This window comes from Stegostoma tigrinum, chromosome 18 (genome assembly GCF_030684315.1).
Source record: "Stegostoma tigrinum isolate sSteTig4 chromosome 18, sSteTig4.hap1, whole genome shotgun sequence".
Classification (NCBI taxonomy): Eukaryota; Metazoa; Chordata; class Chondrichthyes; order Orectolobiformes; family Stegostomatidae; genus Stegostoma; species Stegostoma tigrinum.
In genome coordinates, this window is record NC_081371.1 from 46,175,345 (window position 1) to 46,194,254 (window position 18,910).

The following is an 18,910-nucleotide window of genomic DNA, read 5'->3' on the forward strand; positions in this document are numbered from 1 at the left end:
AAGGCGTAGAGCTGGATGAACACAGCAGGCCAAGCAGCATCAGAGGAGCAGGAAGGCTGACATTTTGGGGCTAGCCTAGATCTTTCTGAAGGGTCTAGGCCTGAAAGGTCAGCCTCCTTGCTCCTCTGCTGCTTGGCCTGCTCTGTTCATCCAGCTCCACACCTTGTTATCTCAAGAGTGCTTTTCTTTCCCCTGTCTTTATTCTGTACTTTTTTTATGTAAAAACAAAAGTCAACATCTTCCTTTTATTTGGTTAGTCCACAGTTACCTGCTCAGTTGTGAAAACCAAAAAATACTGGCAATCACAGCAGGTCAGGCACATCATCTAGACATGCAATGTTAGCTTGCTTTCTCTCCTATGGATGATGTCTAATCTGCTGTAATCTATAGTTAATTTTGATTACAGATTTCAGCAGCTGCAGTAACTTGCCCCTCCCTGCTCTGGTTGTGATTTGGTGCAGTTTTACAAATGTAAAATTGAAGCCAGTGCAATGCAAGACTGACATAGAAACGTGCAGGAGTAGGTATGTTGCACAGGACATCATATTCAATACACATCTAGGGAAACTCCATGAATGAGTGTCACTTACACCACTGGAAGACATGGGGCAGTAGCACATGAGATCAGTCCAGTTCAGCAGTAAGTCCATGTCAACTTGAGATTTTCTCCCTCCTGCCAAAATATTTGAATGCAATGAAATAATCACACAGGAAAAAATCTACTTAATAAATGAAAGACAGACATACATACCTCATTAAGCAGAGTGATCAACTTTTTGTTATGTATACAACATGGGACTGTGTACTCACGTGTCTCAGAATTGCACTTGATTTTGTATTTGATCATCAACAATTAGTACGTATTTTGCACCATTTTACTTAGTGAAACATCCCCAAGTGTACTTCGTCTGACAAAAGTTAATTTGGACCCATAGGGACTTAGAGTCCTACTCAAACTTACTTTAGTTCTGAATTGATAAAGCCAGGACTGCTAGGAAAATCCAACTCTTTAGTTGGTTTTATCCTGAAAAAACTACAGTGAAAACTAATATTGATGTGTTTCTAGTGACCAGAAATTTGGCAGCCCTACTCAACAGTACTATGCAATGCTGCACTTTGTGGTCTTATGGACAGAATGTTTCAAAGTAGAGCTTAATAGGACAGGTCAAATGAAGAAACGCCTGAACATCATGGATAAAGCAGCAGGTTTCATTCCCCTCAGACAACTGGGATTCTTTGTCTAAACACCCAGCTTAGCGCATTTTCATAATTTACTCGAGACTTGCAAATGTCATATATTCAGAAGTATGAACCTAAGTTCAAGCAGGCTGTCAGCATAATAGACGACTGTTGTTTGATGTGCTGTCTTTTAGATAAGCAGCTAACTTAAACCCCACCTTTTCGGTTAGATATTAGTAATAAAGTGATATTCTGAGGAGACCTCTTTAAAAGAGTTAATTGATTGGAAAGTGCATATTCATCTAAAAATCAATCTGCATAGATGGAAATTCTCACAGGTGCCTAGTTGCAACTGTAAGGTCTGAGGGACATTAGTCCTGTGGAGAAGCTAGACTTGCTCTCCTTAGAGCTCAGAAGGTAAGAAGAGATACTCAAAATAAAGAATGAATTATTTTGATAGAATTAAGGAGAGCGAATTGTTTCAAGTGATGGTAAGATCAGAAACCAGCCATGGTGAACTTGAAGTGTTTGGCAAAAGAACCAGAGGCAACATTACATGAGAACTTTAGAAACAGGAGCTGGAGTATAAACCATTGAGCAAACATTTCCTTAATGCAGCGAGTTATGACCTGGAACACAGATTCAACCAGTCATAGTGTTTCAATCTGAAACAGATTCAGCAAGTCATAGTGTTTCAATCTGAAACCTAACTGATATAGAGTTGAAGGTGAAAGATTAGAAGGTCCAAGAGGAACAGCAAGGGAGAGGGATGAATTGCTAAGCTGAATAAAACAGTACAATGAGCTTAATGGTCTCCTTCTGTGCTGTCACAGTTTATGGAAAAGTCAAATATTATGTATGTACCTGTTAGTAGGCTGACGATGAGACCAACGATTATAACGATTAAAATTGCAAAGGTGCTTAAATACAAGTAGGATAATGAATACAAGGATTTCACTGCTTCAGCTCTGTGGAATGAAAACAACCCTCATTAAAATGTAATTTCATCATCAACTCGGCTCTTATTGAGCAGTGTGGCTTCCAAACATGAATAGGTCATTAACCAAATATGTGCTTCCTATTTTAAACACTTATCTAAGCCATTCCCCCTCCTTAGAGCTCTACAATTAACAAATTGGCAGGTGAGGAAACCTGCTTCCAGGTGATATTATAACTACACTGGGTGTTACTGTGAATATTCCCAAACTCAATGGGTACGAAAGTTCCAACATGGGATCTCTTAACCCTTGGGGTCCCTTCTTATTTTAAACATTGCTGATGGGGGTGGCAGGGTGGGGGTAGTTGAGAACATCACCCTTACCCCTCTCTGTTCCACGCCAGCAACAGTATTGGGATCAGAAGAAGTCCATCAAAACAAAAAGATTCATGAGCATCAAATCAGTATAATTTACACAGAACATGTGGGGAATGGTATGAACTTTGAGAATGCACCACTTCCCATCTATGGGATGAAAATCTGCCTTCCTTATATGGCCTGGACTACATGTGACTCCAGGTCCACAGGAATGCAGTTGACTTTTAACCGCCCCCAGAAATGACAGAACAAGCCACTCGGGCCAAGGAGCAACTGGGAAAAGGCAACCAATGCAGGCCTTTGCCAGTGACATCTATGACCCATTGAAGGATAATGCTAAACATTCTTAAATAGTGCAACCTCTGATTTGAAGGAGCTCCTTGCATTTTTCACTGGATCAGGTCAATAGTATCAGAGGAACAGCATTAGAGTAAATAAGCATTTAGACAAATGTAAATAAGGGGTCAAAGACCTCAATTGAACCTTTTTGCTAAATTAGGTATCGCAGAATACAGCAGTGGATGCAACTATTGTCAAAGATGACCGTCATTGATAGAAATGTTTTATTTTTATCCCCGTTAGTTTTCAGTGTTGTCCTATTAGAGGACTGGGGACATCTCAGTCTTACCGATGGAATAATTCTTAAATTAGCACACCAAGCATCAGCAATCAGAGGTTTAACCTTTGAATGGGTGGCTCCATCTTAATGCCACAATGACATCCATTTAGTCGACAAGAGTTTAGATATATTTCCAGTGAACTAACTGGCTTCACCTCATCGTCGAGTTTACGTCCATAGTTTTTACAGACCTGCCTTTGCTGGACATTTTAGTTACAGTTGTGAGAAGGATGATGGTTGCCCACGAAGTTCTGTTTCTTGACTGGCTGACATTACATCCAGCAATGCTGAGGTTCAGAGGTACTGTTATCTCAGAGGGTGGTGGCTGGATCAGAGCTCCAATTCCAATCCACAAAGCAAACGCAAACCCAGTGAGGAGTCCGACAACTCCACCCTGTGGTATACCAGAAAGGTGACAGCTCAGATCAAATGAACTTAAGATGAAAGTTAGTACAGAATTTTATTAATTGTCAGGCTTGAGGATTATGAAGGCAAATTGCTGAATATACGTAAGGCTGGCATGGACAGTGTTTTGGTCGCTTAGTGAATTGAAGAGCAGACAGGGAAGTGAAATTGAGGCCCAAAATCAGCCACGATCATAATGAATGGTAGAAGTGACTCAATGAGCCATCTACTCATGTTTTGTGGTGCACCTGTAGTCTGCCAGCGCTACTTTTTAATGAACTCTGCCTACGCCTATCATTGACAATTTAAAACTTCTTTCAAGTCTCCTCTGAGCATGCTCCTGCCCAAGGAAATCAGTACCAACTTCTCTAATCTATCCTCATCATTGAAGCCTCTCATCCTGATGACTGTCTTGTGATCAGGTCATGTTTTTGTAAGGTGGATTGAGGGATAGATATTGGCCAGAATACTGGAGAAAACGCCAATACTCTTTTGTAAAATTGTGCCAACATCAGTTGATTTAAGTTCTCATCTAAAAGATGGAACCTCCAACAACATGGTGTCCCATGAGTATGGCACTAAAGTATCAGCTCTGGATTACTGGATTACATGTTGGCAAAGCCCTAGAATGGGACCTTGTGGTTCAGAACCAGAGTGTTACCAACTGAGCCTGCTCCCTAATTCTTGCATTATTGGACTTGAAACTTGTTATTGTCCTTGGAAAGTTTGATTTATTTCTGACTGTAAACTTTTATTTCATACAGCCTGACTTCTGCCCCATCGCTTTGTAGGGAACGTCTATCAACTTTGAACACTTAGCACTGTCCTACAGCCACTGGGATGGAAACACAAATCAAAATAAGGTTGCAACACTGTAGATTAAGAGCAGTGGCTGCAGGAGAAAGGTGTTTGGGCCTGTTTTTCCATCAGTTAGTTCACAGTTGATCTGCAAGTTAAGTTTTTTTACCCACAATTTTTTATTAAATATCCCTTAATACTCAAAAGACTGAAAGGCATAGCAGAACATGTAGACAGCATTAATAGGATTGGACAAAGCCAACATGGGTTTATCAAAGGCAAATCACGGTCAACAAATCTATTGGAGTTTTTTTGAGGATGGAACTCATGAAAAAAAGAGGAGGAGGGAGAACCAGCAGATGTGATGTATTCCGATTTTCAGAAGGCTTTTGATAAGGTCCCTCTTAAGAGGTTAGTGGGCAAAGTTAAAACAATGGATAGGGGCAATGTATTGTGACGGATTGAGAATTGGTTGGCAGGAAACAGAGTGGGTGTTACGTGAGTGGCAGTTAGTGACTAGTGGAGTACCTTTACCAATGTTTGTATTCTAGCTATTCACAAGATGTGTAAATGACCTGGAGGAGGTAACCAAATGCAACATTTCCAGAACTGGATAGAATGAGTTGAGGAGGATGCAAGGAGTCTTCAAAGTGATTTTGAAAAATTGAGTGAGTGAGTGAGTGAGCGAGCAAACACACGGTCGATGTAGTACAACATGCCGAAATGAGATGTTATACACCAGTGTGAAAAAGAGAAAGGAAGAACATTGCAATATTTAAATAAAGTGTGGTTGCACAAAGCAATCTGGGCGTCCATGTAGATCCAACATTCCAGCTATGAAAGTAGACAGGCAGATGCAGCGAGCAATCCACTAGGCGAATGGTTTAGTGGCCTTTGTTACAGGAGGATTTGACTTCAGAGGTGCGATGTCTTCCTGCATAACAGCAGTATCTTGGTGAGACCACACCTGGGGTATTGTACTCCGCATTGGTCTCCCTGCCTAAGAAAGGATATATCCCTTAGAGAGGGAGTGCAGTGAAGGTTCACTAGGCTGATACTGGACATGACAGCAACGTCCTATGAAGAGCCATTGATTTGACTGTGTCTGTATTCACTAGAGTTTAGCAGGACGAGCTTGGATCTGATTGAAACATACGAAAAACATATGCTGAACAGACTAGTTAGAGGTTGGATGTTTTCACTGGTTGGGGAGTCTGGTAATGGGGTCCTATTCTCAGGATACAGAGTATACCATTTAGGACTGAGATGAGGAAATAATCTCTTCATTCAAAGGGGTCTGCACCTGTGGAATTCTTTACCATAAAAGCCTGTGGGAGCTGAGTTACTGAATGTTTTCAAGAAAGAGAGAGATCAATTTTTAAGATTTTAAGGACGTCAAGAGGAATGGGGAGAAAGCAGGAATGTGGCTTTGAGATAGTTGATTCTCTATGATCATATTGAATGACAGAACTAGCTGAAAGGCCTACTCTTGCTCCCAATTTCTGTTTTTCTGTGTTCACAAGCAGTATCACAAAATTGGTTATCTTTACGTATTCATAAGATTCTTCAGTGTAGCAGGGTAGACACACAAGCTGACTCCCTTGTTGAACAGTCAACAATCACAGGGCATTAGACTAAGGGGTTGCCCACTTACAACAGATGAAGAGGATATCCCCTTGAATCTCCCTGCTTCTCTTACTGATTAAAAATCTCTCAGCCTGGACTATAATTAACAACCCAGTATCAATAACAGTCTGCGGTAAAGATTTCTACAGATTCACCATCCCTGACAGAAGACATTCCTCTTATCCTTGGGGATAAGGCAGGAAAGTGGAATTGAGAATTATTAGATGACCCATTATTTTGTTAAGTGAATGGCCTATTTCTGCTCTTTTTTAAAAAAATAAGTTTCATGTCACTCGGAACCAAATTTGATAATTTACTGAAGGTGATTGATGTCCATTTTCCACACAGTACATGCATCTTTGATAGATGAAATTAAACTTGTGTACAGGATTTTTAGGCAATTAACAGTCCAGAGAATCGGAATGTAATTTGCTTGCTTGCTTGGCATTGAGAATTGAATTTAGTTTAATACCTAGAAAGGAAAAAAAACAACTGGTGTTAGATGAAATAAGAAGTGACCCTGAAGCTGCTGGATTGTTTTAAAATGAGCAAAAGGGAAATTGAGTCATTCTTATCTGGCCTGGCATGGTCTGGATTCCAGTGCCACATGCTGACATTGAGGCTGTAAGAGTCAGATTCAAAGTGTAAAATCCTCAGCTGTATGAGTGGCATTAAGATTCAGGGCATCCAGAGGTGGCCCATAAATGCCAGTCTTGTCAGAGAAACCTAATTCCTGAGAATCAATAGGAAAAGGATTTGTTTGGCTGCAAGTCAAACGTGGGATGCAATTGGAATTTAAGGGGCATAGATTTGATTTTAAAAGTTGAGTTCATTACCAATTGAGAGACTGCACACAATCACAGCTGAGAAAGAATTGCCACATTCTAGAGCTGCATCCTGTGTCTTTTAGAACATAGAAGAGTACAGCACAGAACAGGCCCTTCAGCCCACGATGTTGTGCCAACCATTGATCCCCATGTATGCACCGTCAAATTTCTGTGACCATATGCATGTCCAGCAGTCTCTTAAATGTCCCCAGTGACCTCGCTTCCACAACTGCTGCTGGCAACGCATTCCATGCTCTCAACTCTGAAAAGAACCTGCCTCTGTCATCCCCTCTGTACTTTCCTCCAACCAGCTTAAAACTATGACCCCTTGTGTTAGCCTTTTCTGCCCTGGGAAATAGTTTCTGGCTATCAACTCTATCTATGCCTCTCATTATCTTGTATACCTCAATTAGGTTCCCCTCTCCTCCTCCTTTTCTCCAATGAAAAGAGTCCGAGCTCAGTCAACCTCTCTTCATAAGATAAGCCCTCCAGTCCAGGCAGCATCCTGGTTAAACCTCCTCTGAACCTTCTCCAAAGCATCCACATCTTTCCTATAATAGGGTGACCAGAACTGGACGCAGTATTCCAAGCGCGGTCTAACCAAAGTTTTACAGAGCTGCAACAAGATCTCACGACTCTTAAACTCAATCCCCCTGTTAATGAAAGCCAAAACACCATATGCTTTCTTGGGTGGCCATTTTAAGGGATCTATGTATCTGCACACCAAGATCCCTCTGTTCCTCCACACTGCCGAGAATCCTATCCTTAATCCTGTACTCAGCTTTCAAATTCGACCTTCCAAAATGCATCACCTCACATTTGTCCAGGTTGAACTCCATCTGCCACTTCTCAGCCCATCTCTGCATCCTGTCAATGTCCCGCTGCAGCCTACAACAGCCCTCTATGCTGTCAACGACACCTCCAACCTTAGTGTCATCTGCAAGCTTGCTGACCCATCCTTCATATCCCCTCATCCAAGTCATTAATAAAAATTACAAACAGTAGAGGCCCAAGGACAGAGCCCTGTGGAACACCACTCACCACTGACTTCCAGGCAGAATATTTTCCTTCTACTACCACTCGCTGTCTTCTGTTGGCCAGCCAATTCTGTATCCAGACAGCTAAGTTCCCCTGTATCCCATTCCTCCTGACCTTCTGAATGACCCTACCATGGGGAACATTATCAAATGCCTTGCTGAAGTCCATATACACCGCATCCACAGCTCGACCCTCAACTTTTCTCGTCACATCCTCAAAGAACTCGATAAGGTTTGTGAGGCATGACCTGCCCCTCTCAAAACCGTGTTGACTGCATTTAATCAAGCCATGCTCTTCCAGATGGTCATAAATCCTATCCCTCAGAGTCCTTTCTAACACCTTGCAGACGACAGACGTGAGACTTACTGGTCTGTAATTGCCGGGGATTTCCCAATTTCCTTTCTTGAAGGAAGGAATTACATTTGCCTCTCTCCAGTCCTCAGGTATGACGCCAGTGGAAAGCGAGGATGCAAAGATCTTCGCAAGTAGCGAAGCAATTGCATTTCTCGTTTCCCAAAGCAGCCGAGGACAAATCTGGTCCAGGCCTGGCGACTTGTCAGTCTTAATGTTTGACAAAATTTTCAGCACATCAGCTTCCTCTATCTCTATCCATTCCAGCATGCACTCCTGCTCTTATCCAAGAGCAAGTCATACTCACAATGCAGTTGGCCCAGGGAAACAGCATGCCTAAAGTGAACAGTCCCAAGATTGGTCCTCCAACGATTCCAAAAATGCTGAGAGCTGCCTATAAAAGTAAGGACACAGAGGAGATGAAGTACCTACAAGCGAGTATTCTGTTGAAGAGAAAAAAAAACAAGTGAGACTTGCATCTCAGGAGCCTTTTCCATCATCAGGCCATCCCACTCCTGCTTTACAGCCAAGTACAGATGCACTCTCCTAAAATAGATTGGGACCGAGGTCATGTCAGACTTAGGATTTTGCTAGATTTCTGGTCAGACGTCTCTGACAAATCCTGGGTAGTGTCTCTTATGGAATGAATTAATGTGAAAGTGGCAAAAACAAGCGTCTGGCACAATGCAGAACAAAGCTAAATTGTTCAGGTACATTTATTTTTGTGGAGTAAAATAAAACAAAAAAAAAATGGTGAAAACTGAAAGAACTGCAGATGCTGTAAATCAGGAACAGAAATAGAAGTCACTGGAAAAGATCAGCAGGTCTGGCAGCATCTGTGAAGAAGTTAACGTTTCAGGTGACCCTTCCTCAGAGGTAGATGGTGAGCTAGGAAGACACTTTTTCCAATTAGTAGAGGGCCAATAATTGGGGGGAATAAATTTAAAGTCAGATGGTAGAAGGCTCAGATGAGTATTATTTGCACTCAGGAGGATGCTGAAGTCTGGAACCCACTGCCTGGAAGGGTGGTTGAATCAGAAACTCAATTGATTTTCCACAGTATTTGGATATTCAGTTGCCTTCCAATAGCCTTCAGGGCTATGGGCCAAACGATAGAAATAGGATTTCTGTGGTCGGATCTTTGTGGACCGGCATGCTGGTCAATAGCTGAATGGCCTTCTTCTGTGCTGTAAGTGTCTCTAAGACCATAATAAGTACAGACAGGAATAGGCCATTCAGCCCCTCCAGCCTGTTCTGCCATTCAATAGGATTACGATTGATCAAACATTCCTCACGTCCACTTCCCTGCATTTTCCTCATTGCCTTAGATTCTTGATCTGACAGGGAGTCAATCTCAGCCTGAGGTATACACAAGGGCTGTGCCCACACCAAAGCCCATGGCAAGGAGTTCCATCAACTCCCAGACAGAACTCAGAAAAAATCCTCAGTCTTAAATTAGCACCCCCTTTATTTTTGATGCTTTGTCCTATAGTCCCCCAAGCCCCCTAAATGGTTAAATGAGATAAACTCTCATTCTTCCAAACTCCAGTGAATCAAGTCCCAACTGATTTTCACTTTGCAAATAAGACAATCCCTCCATATCGGGGATCATCTGCATGAATGTTGTCTGAACTGCCTCTAATAAAATGATATATTTCTGTAAATGAAAGAACCAAAACTGCTCATTGTACTCCTAATGTGCTCTCACCTGCACCCTGTGTAGCTGCAGTAAGACTTTCCTATTTCAAGTGGAAATATGAACCAACATTCCATTAACTTTCCGGATTACCTGCTGCACTCGTGTGTTAGCTTTTGTTAAAGCTGTTATTGTCAGTTTTATATTCCTTGCTACTTTGTTCTCAATTTATTTTCTCTGACTTTACTATCTTTTAAGTCCTCCCTTTACTGGATTCTGAATGTATCCCAGTCTTCCATACTATGACTTTGGGCTTCTTGTATGCTTTATTTTCCTCAACTCACTCTCCGTAACTTCCTTGGCAAGCCATGGTTGGTTTATTCTTCTTAGAATTTGCCCTCCTGGCTGGCATGCATTTTTGATGAGAGTCATGAATTACTTCCTTTAATGTCTACTCCTGCTTGCTTACTGTCATTTCTACTAAAACTATAAACCCAGTTCACTTTAGCTAACTCTATCCTCATTTCATTGCAATTCCTTTTATTTAAACCATCGTTTCTGACCCAGCTTCCTCACTCTCGAACTGAATATTAGATTCTATCATGTTATGATCATTGCTTCCTCGGGGATCTTTCACTCAGAGGTCATGTACTAAAGCTGCTTCATTATCCATTAACAGATCCAAGATAACCTGCTCCTTAGTTGGCTCCATGACACACTGTTCAAGAAAGTTACCGCTGTATACTCTGAATTCATTGTCATAGCTACCTTTTCCAATTTGATTAAAATCATCCTCAGTTAATTTGTATAAGTCTATGTGTCATTGCAACTATGGGGGTCTGTTATGTATCAATTTAACATTATCACCATACTTTTCAATTCAACCTTCTAGAAATGTATTGCATAAGTTAGCAGCTATAAAAGGGTTACCACTGGGCCAATTAGAAGCTGTACCCACTCTAATATATAACAGCTGGGTGGAGCATTGGTCAGTTCAGAGCAGTTTGACTTTAGGCAGGTAACATGGTGCTTGTGGAAACTTCTTGTCCTAGCTACTTATCATGAGTAATAGTTAATACACCAACGAATTAATATAACCTGTACACAGTTACTAATAGACTGTATCTTGGGTCTTGTGTTGCATAGTATCCATACCTCCAAGCCAGGAGACCAGGGTTCAAGCCCCACCTGCTCTAGAGGTGTGTCATCAGATCTCTGAACAGGTTGATTGGGGTGGGAAAAACTTACCTAATGTAATAGCCTCTGCAGCTGAGACTTACTTGTAGCTTATCCTCCACCCCAAACTACTAGAAAGCACAGGAATGAGGATTGGTGGCAGAACTCTACTGGAGGTACCCACGCCCTTTCACCACAGTTATGACAAGATAGATGCCAGTGTTTTGTAGCATTTTACAGCCTTGGTAACATTGTATTTCCATTTTTAGTGATCTGTGTATCAGTAACCCTTATTCCCTCTGCTCCTGTACCCTCTTTTGTCCCTTACTTTCAAGGAATATTTGCACGTCTTAATTCTTCCTGCCAATATGTATCACCTTAAACTTATCAGTATTTAAGTTAATTTGACAATAATACTCGCATTCCATTAGTTCATTGATGTCTTCTTGTATTTTGTAACAGCATGTCACTGTCATAACGATACTTCCATCTATATTGTTGAAGGATTTTTTTGTTTAAGTATTGTTGCAATATGAGAAATGCAGCAACTAATTTCTGTACTGTAAGGCCTGCACAAAAAGCTTAGTATCTAATGTGTTGACAGCTAGTGACTGAGACAGGTTTTTGCCCTGGAGATTGGAGAAAGTTCCCTCTCAGGGACAGAGAAAAAGAACTGAAACAAATTTAGCTCCAACTGCTTAAATACTTGCACGCAATTTAATACCTGTAAAAGACTTCCCATCAGTGAGGCCAGACCAGCCATCCCAATACATACAGCACCAAACAACAGACCTAAAAACAAGTTGAGAACATAACAATGAGTTTGATTGTGAATTAGAACTCTAACCAAGCATAAAAACAACTTGCATTGATATAGTGCCCTTGACCAAGTAAGCATCCCGAGAGTGTGTGTTCAAAGAAGCCATATAAAGTGGGATTTGGACATATGACCGAATTCCTGGTAAAAGAAGTAGCTTTTCAGACACATCATAAGTGAGGGGAGAGAAAGAGAGCTGGGAAAGTACAGAAGAAGGAATTTGACAGTTGAAGGTATAGAAATGGGTTGCTAGTTCCATCGCATTGCCTTGGCAATCAATTAGCATTTTTCCTCCTGTGCTATAAATTGTTACAATCATTTGAAATTTGGCATTCTTGTGTTTGTCTTAATGAGTGTAAAATGTAAAGCAAGGGAGTATCAAGACCGAACAGTTTGGGCAGTGATGGTTCTTGTGTTTCTTTTTATTTACTTTAGAGATTTGGGTGTCACTGGCTAGACTAGCATTTAATGCTTATCCTTAATTGCTGTGACAGCAGTTAGCAGTTGACCACATGGCTGTGGGTCTGCTGTCACATGTGGGAAGACTGGGTCAGATGGCAGATTTCCCTCTCTAAAGGGCATTAGTAAGCCAGATGGATCTTTACAAAAGCCCACAGTGGTTACATGGTCTCTGTTAGGCAAAAGTTAAAAAAATTGATACAAAGTTCACCATCTGTCATGTTGAGATTGGAACTTAAATATCAAGAACAGGGGTTCTGAACTACTTGTCTCATGAATTTAACAGCTGCTTCCTGCTAATATTCTGAAGCTGAGTACTATGATTCTCACAAGATGTTGGGAGAGGATATGAAATAACTACACCAGGGCTGGTATCCCATCACCAAGTCACCCTTTATTTACTTGTGCACAGTACGCTGACTGTGGCCAGCCAGCTCGGAGTTAGTCCCCTGAACTGAGGGGATGCTAAATTCCCTGGTTATAATGGTCATCCAAGGCTTTCCTGATTGATTGGAGTTGTTAACCTGGGCCAAAGATTTCATAGTCAACAAGATCCACTTGGTTCCAGTCACTACAGGATATATCCTGAGTGAGACATAATCAGAATGTGTGTGTGTGTATTTTTGGGAATTTGAGGCACAGTGAGAATTTGGTACAGTAGGGCACTGGCGATTTTTGCTTTTGTGGTTGATCGTTGAAAGGACTATATTCTGTACTAATGATGACCAGGGAATAGGGCCCTAGAGTAACTCAATATTTTAGGCATCTTCCAAATAGTTTAATTTAAAAGGAACAAGTCATGGCAAGAGAGCTCAAAGCCATGGTTTGCTCTTCCTGTTTTAGATGGGAAGCTGGGAACATTTTTAGTATGCAAGGACAGCATATGTACAGGACGTGTCTCCAGCTGAAGCTCCTGGAAGCCTGGGTTTCAGAGCTGGAGCAGAGGCTTGGAAGCATTTGTGAGGCAGGCGCTATTGTGGATAGCATGTGTAGAAAGTTGGTCACAGAGGCTAAGACTCCACAGGCAGGAAGGTCATTGCTGACCACCAGGCACAGCGAGAGGATAAGGCACGCAGTCTCCTGTGGCTATTCCCAGTAAAACAGATATCTCACTTTGGATACTGTTGTTGGGAATGGCCTCTCGGGAGAGCAGCAACAGCCAAATTCATTGAGATGGTTGGGTCTGCTGTGCAGGAGACGAGTAAAACATGTGGGACTGCGGTAGTTATAGGGATTCAATTGTATGCTGTGGCCGGACACTAGGATGTTGCCTCCCAGGTGCCAAGGCCAGGGCAAAGGATGTCTCAGAGCGTTTCCAGAACTTGTGGAAGAAAAAGGGGAGGGGGGAAAAAAAAAAAAAAAGAGTGGAGAGACTTTTCTTGTGCTATGATGTTTTCATTGCATTCTGGCTTAGTAGATTTTTTTTTCATTCAACATGGTGGTCTTCCATTGAAACGTAATCACAAAAGGCTGCACAAAAACAAACTTGATGGAAAAGTTAAGCAAGTCTGGCAGCGTCTGTGAAGGAAAAAGCCAAGTTAATGTTTTAGGTCCAGTGACCCTGCCTCAGAACAAAATGCTGTAGGTTTGGCATTAAGAACAAAACCAAGGTGTAATATACAAAAGTCAGGGTAAAATAGAACAAACCAAGCTATTTACATATAATACAATTTGAAAGATTTCAAAACACATGACACAAGAGATTATCATCTATCCTAAATCTGTCACTTGACAGTTCTTAAATACCAGCATTCCCTTCTCAAATCACATTTGTAAGTTTGCCTTAAATGTTTCTTTCATAGAGAGTTTGATAGCCTTTTGCTTGATTATTCACACTACTGAACTCAAACTTTTCTACCTTCAAGTTATCCCTCCAAGTTTATAACCACACACTTCTGGTCTGGAATTTTTAAAACTTAAACCGAGTTTGTCTATTTCCTCATTGCTCTGATCTAACTCCTTTCTCTATGAGAAACTATTCTTATATTGGACTCTAGTCTTCTGTCTGCTGCAAACCCAAACAAAAGCCTTCCAATTTTTAGGCTTTTTCTTCATTCTCTAACAAAAGCAAGCTAATACCTTTCAAATTTTTCCTCTCCCCGATTGTAAGACTCTTACAACACAAAAACTCACTTGATCATTCAAGGTGGGCCCAATCATCTACTCTCTTGACACATTTTGTTTAAAATCACAGCTCCAGGAAGACCGGCAAGTTAATTTTTAAGTCCTCTCATATATACAGGGCTAAACCTACATGCCACCAGTTCAAAATTCAAATTTCTGAAATAAGTGATATTAATATATAAGAATTATACTCCCAGTCAACACATTATGAATATTCTGAAGAATTACCAGATACAAAATGTTAACTCTTTCTCCACAAATGCTACCAGATCTGCTGAGTTTTGCCAGCAATTTCTGTTTTTGTTTGTTACATTATGAATGTCATTGTTTTCTGTATTATGTTTAATCCATAAACAAAACCAGTAGTGGTCAGCAAGTAGTTTGATTCCACCACTGCTTGTCAGAGAAGGCATGATTTAAACATTGATCCATCTATTTTCTGTGGGTAAGACTTATAAATCCACACCACAATTTTGCAGGAAGTATAACTCTTTCTCAGTAACACTTTAAGAACATAAGGAACAATAGTTACCATTGGCCCCTCAAACCTGTCCACCATTCAGCAAGATTCTGGTAGATCCCCTACATCAATGTCACATTGTCCTCTCCCTGAAACCCTTAATTCTTAATCTCCAAAACCCTAATCGACCTCAGTCTTCAATATACTCAACTGAAAATCTACAGCTCTGGGTGAGAATTCCAAAAGGTCCATAAAATTGTGTGTGAAGGATTTGCTCCTCATCGCAATGCCAAATGGCCAATTCCTTATCCTGAAATTGCATCCACCTGTTCCAGATTCTCTTAGCTGGGGAAAACGTTTTCTCAGCATTGACTTCCCTCAAGAATGTTTTCTTTTCCTGATTAGGTCATCTCTCATTCTTTTGAGCTCCTAAATTCCATATACCTAGGCCTCATTCAAATTCAGTATGACTGAACCAACGCACTGAGTTATTGCATAACAGAACGGCAAGGTTACCAAATGAAGACGGTCTACTCACTTGTAGCCCCAGAAATCCAAGCAAGCTTTTTCTCAGAAAGGGTTGTGAAATAAGGCTTGATGAGATCTTCTACTGTCACAGCAGCAAGTGCATTAATGCTGGATGACACTGTGCTACAGTGGGAGAAGTTAAAAGGCACCATTGTTATAAGGTATCCACTGTCAGTCCTTCACTAAGCAAGGTTATTTTTATCAGCTGTTATGCTAAGTATAAAGTAAAATAATATATCAGTCAACAGAAACCAAGAGTTTAATTTGGGTTCAAATTAGTTTTCCAGCAACAGTTTAAATAATCTAAGTTGATAGTTTGATTCGGTGTCGGATGCTCTGTTCTACTTTCCTAACATACCTTAATGTCCCACTATATGCACACGCCACAAAGAGACCTGGCAGCCCTGGGTAGCCTCCCAGGATATCCAGCACCATGTAGGGCATTAACTAAATAACACAATCAAGAAAAAGGGCACAAACTGATTATTCAGGTAACTATACAAGTGTAGAATATAGCTGGCATACAAGTACCTATGGAGTAAATATTCTGCAGAAGCTATTGAGCTCTGAACAGAATACTGCGCATTAAAAACAACTGCCAAAAACCAGACCTCACCTGTTCTCAAGAGCATCTAAAAGCTCCCGTAGCTACTATTTTGCAGACGACCGATAGCGTTCCCTCTTATCTCCTTGGTCATTTTTTAATTCCTCAAATCAACCATATTGAACCACATTGATAGAAAGAGAAAATGGTGGAGAAACTCTACAGGTTCGGCAGCATCTGAGGACAGAGAAACACAGTTAACATTTCAAATCCATCAGGAATCTTCTTCAGAAGTGTCTTGTTTGGTTCTGAAGAAGTCATAGTGGACTCGAACAATTAAATGTTTCTCTCTCTAAAGATGGCACCAGACCCACTGGTTTTCTCTTTCTTTTTCAGATTTCCAGCAGCCAATGAAGTGTGATGTAATGAAATGTAACCATTTTTGTAATGTCACAAATGCAGTCATAGCAAGCTGTCACAGAGAAATGATCAGGAACTCCTGATATAAAATATCTATTTATCTTTCACTTGGACAATCCTGGCATTCAAGTGATACAAAAATCATGGAAATCTTGACTAATGAGCCATTGGTATAAATGACAGAATGACCTGTGTTGATGATATTGGTCAAAGGATAAATGTCAGAATATCGGGGCAATACCCAACCCTGCTTTGCTTGAAAGAGAACCTTTTATGTTCAAATGTAAGAGCAGAAGGGCATTGGTTTAACTTTGTACCTAAAAACCAGTATCTATGGACAATGTGGAACTAGCTACCTGAAACATCAGTAGCGTATGGAATGTTGACTTTCTTAGAATAAATGTTATCCTGCTGGGTACTGCAGTTGTGTATTGTCTCTGACACTGGCTGTACTTTATTTAAGAGTAAGTAGTGCACCTGATCAGGAGCTTTCACCTTCCCAGATGTCCATGGATCACAATCGTGATAGAGAGAGTACATTGCTAATCCTGACAGGACTGTACACACAAGGATAATCCACAGTCCAACCAGGTTCAAGTAGAGTGCACTGAAACAGAGCAAAATGTTATTTTAATACAATAGACAGAAAGATCCAAGTTATTTTTTGGAAATTCTCTCACCATGATTGGCTAAAATAGAAGCTCACGAATGGTTTGAAGTAACAGAAATGGGGAGGAATTCCTTCACTTGGTGGGTGGTCAATCTTTTGAATTCTCTATTCCAGAGACTGTGGAAGGTCTGAGCATTGAACAAATTCAAGACAGACCTTGATGGGTTTCTGGAAACTAGCAATATTAAGGGATATGGAGATGGTGCAGGGAAGTGGGTTTGAGGGGATGAACCCCCATGATCTGGGACAGTGGGCAGGCAAGAAGGGTCGAATGGCCTACTCCTGTGACACAGGATCCCCTGCATCCACCTGAGAGAACAAATTATGTCCTCTCTGTAAGACAGAATCTGAGATAAAAGGGTTTTTAAAAATACTCTAATTGATTTGTTGCCCATTCCTGATTTACCTTAAATTTAGTGCCTTGTTCAGCCACTTCAGAGGGCAGGTAACAGTGACCTGCATGACTGAAGGCATGTGTAGACCAGACAAGGTAAGCTCAATAGATTCCTTTCCTTAAGGGACAATCGGAAAATAGTTGTATTATTTTAAACAACAAAGGTAGTTTCTTGGTCATTATTCAATTCCAGATCAAGACATGGAATTTAAATTCCAATTTGCCATTTGAATCATCCTACCCAGAGCAATAACCTGGGCCTCTGGATTACTGGCAACATTACCACTAGGCCACTAAAAGTAGTTAAAATCACAAATAGTTTGGAGTTTTAAGAAACAGGATGCATATTGATTACAAAGACAAAAAATTGCTGGAGGAGCTCAGCAGGTGTGGCAGCATCTGTGGAGGAGAAAACAGTTAACGTTTCGGGTCTGGTGACCCTTCCTCAGGACTGGTTCTCAACAGCATCCACAGTTCTTTTGGTTTTTATGCACGTTGGTTAGTTTAGCTGGCTAGAGCATATGGCAGAACCTATAGGTGTACTTTCAATCGGCTATGGTAGTTTTGCTGCTTTACCTACACAAAGCTTCATGTAAAGTGGTGTCCATCAAACCGTGGGACCCTTGTTATGATCCCATCTGATGTTATTATGGGACAAGTCAGATCCCAGGCTGAAACTTAGCTCGATTTCTTTTTTTTTGTTTTGTTATGTGCAATTTTAACAAGGTAATGTTTCATTGAAACATTAGCATGCAATGTTGCAAATTTGGTTCTTACAGAATCTAAAGGGGATTATGCAAAAGAAAAGGGAGATAAAATAAATTAAACTATTTACATACAGTGCACATGAAGATTCTTAAACAGATGGTAAGTATATTTACCCCAATTAATCCCAAAAGCCCTTTACATTACTCACGTCAAACAGAGTACCTTTCTTTATCACACCTACAGGGCCTAATTTAACTCTGGTTCCCACTCCCCATTTTGTGGATCTATCACTTCTTCCTGCAAACTTCATATAACGGAACTTAAGCTTTCTCAGCTTCAAATACCCCTTCAGAGCGTTTAACCAAACACTTCTGTTCTGAGCTATTGCTAAGCTTCTTACTGAGGAATCTGTTTTTAAAACAATGATAAACTGTCTTTGCCCTTTCTTAGAAAGGACTGTTTAACACTTTTAGCTTCAAATAAGAACCATGTGAAATTGCCCAAACAGAAACTAAATCTGAAAATTTTATCTCCAACCTATAAGTATTCCCCACTAAGATTTCAAACAATACAGAATATGCCACCAGAAAGCCCAATATACTATCTTATGTACTTTCTTTGCTCATTAGCTCTCCTAATAAAACAAACCCATTTGTTCGTTTAGGGTCGGTCGGTCTCTCTCTCTCTAACAGTTTTAAGAAATGGCCATGGTTACAGAAATATTTACAAGTTAATCATTAAATCTTCTCAGATACACAAAATACCCCACATGCAACAGTTCAAATTCAAAAATCTAAATTTAAGAATAAGTGACAT

General features: G+C 40.7%; 2 protein-coding genes across 8 annotated transcripts in view; one reads left to right on the forward strand and one right to left on the reverse strand.

Moving 5' to 3' along the window:
- The window catches only part of LOC125460802 (anoctamin-4), a 216,386-nt gene that overhangs the window by 191,561 nt on the left and 5,915 nt on the right, over positions 1 to 18,910 (forward strand). The window lies entirely within an intron of this gene.
- LOC125460804 (sodium-coupled monocarboxylate transporter 1-like) overlaps positions 1 to 18,910 on the reverse strand; it is a 35,279-nt gene that overhangs the window by 5,367 nt on the left and 11,002 nt on the right. For 6 of the 7 annotated variants that reach the window (XR_007249340.2, XM_048548792.2, XM_048548791.2 and 3 more), the window contains 8 exons: positions 16,800 to 16,929; positions 15,717 to 15,805; positions 15,369 to 15,481; positions 11,695 to 11,762; positions 8,466 to 8,552; positions 3,305 to 3,507; positions 2,044 to 2,147; positions 591 to 673 (listed from right to left, as the gene is read on the reverse strand). Coding sequence is in view for 6 of the 7 variants with exons in the window: in XM_048548792.2 (XP_048404749.2) it covers positions 591 to 673; positions 2,044 to 2,147; positions 3,305 to 3,507; positions 8,466 to 8,552; positions 11,695 to 11,762; positions 15,369 to 15,481; positions 15,717 to 15,805; positions 16,800 to 16,929 (877 nt within the window). In the remaining variant the exon portion in view is untranslated. Of the gene's footprint in view, positions 1 to 590; positions 674 to 2,043; positions 2,148 to 3,304; positions 3,508 to 5,136; positions 6,415 to 8,465; positions 8,553 to 11,694; positions 11,763 to 15,368; positions 15,482 to 15,716; positions 15,806 to 16,799; positions 16,930 to 18,910 lie in introns of those variants that run through there. The other variant, XM_048548793.2, reaches the window with a different exon arrangement.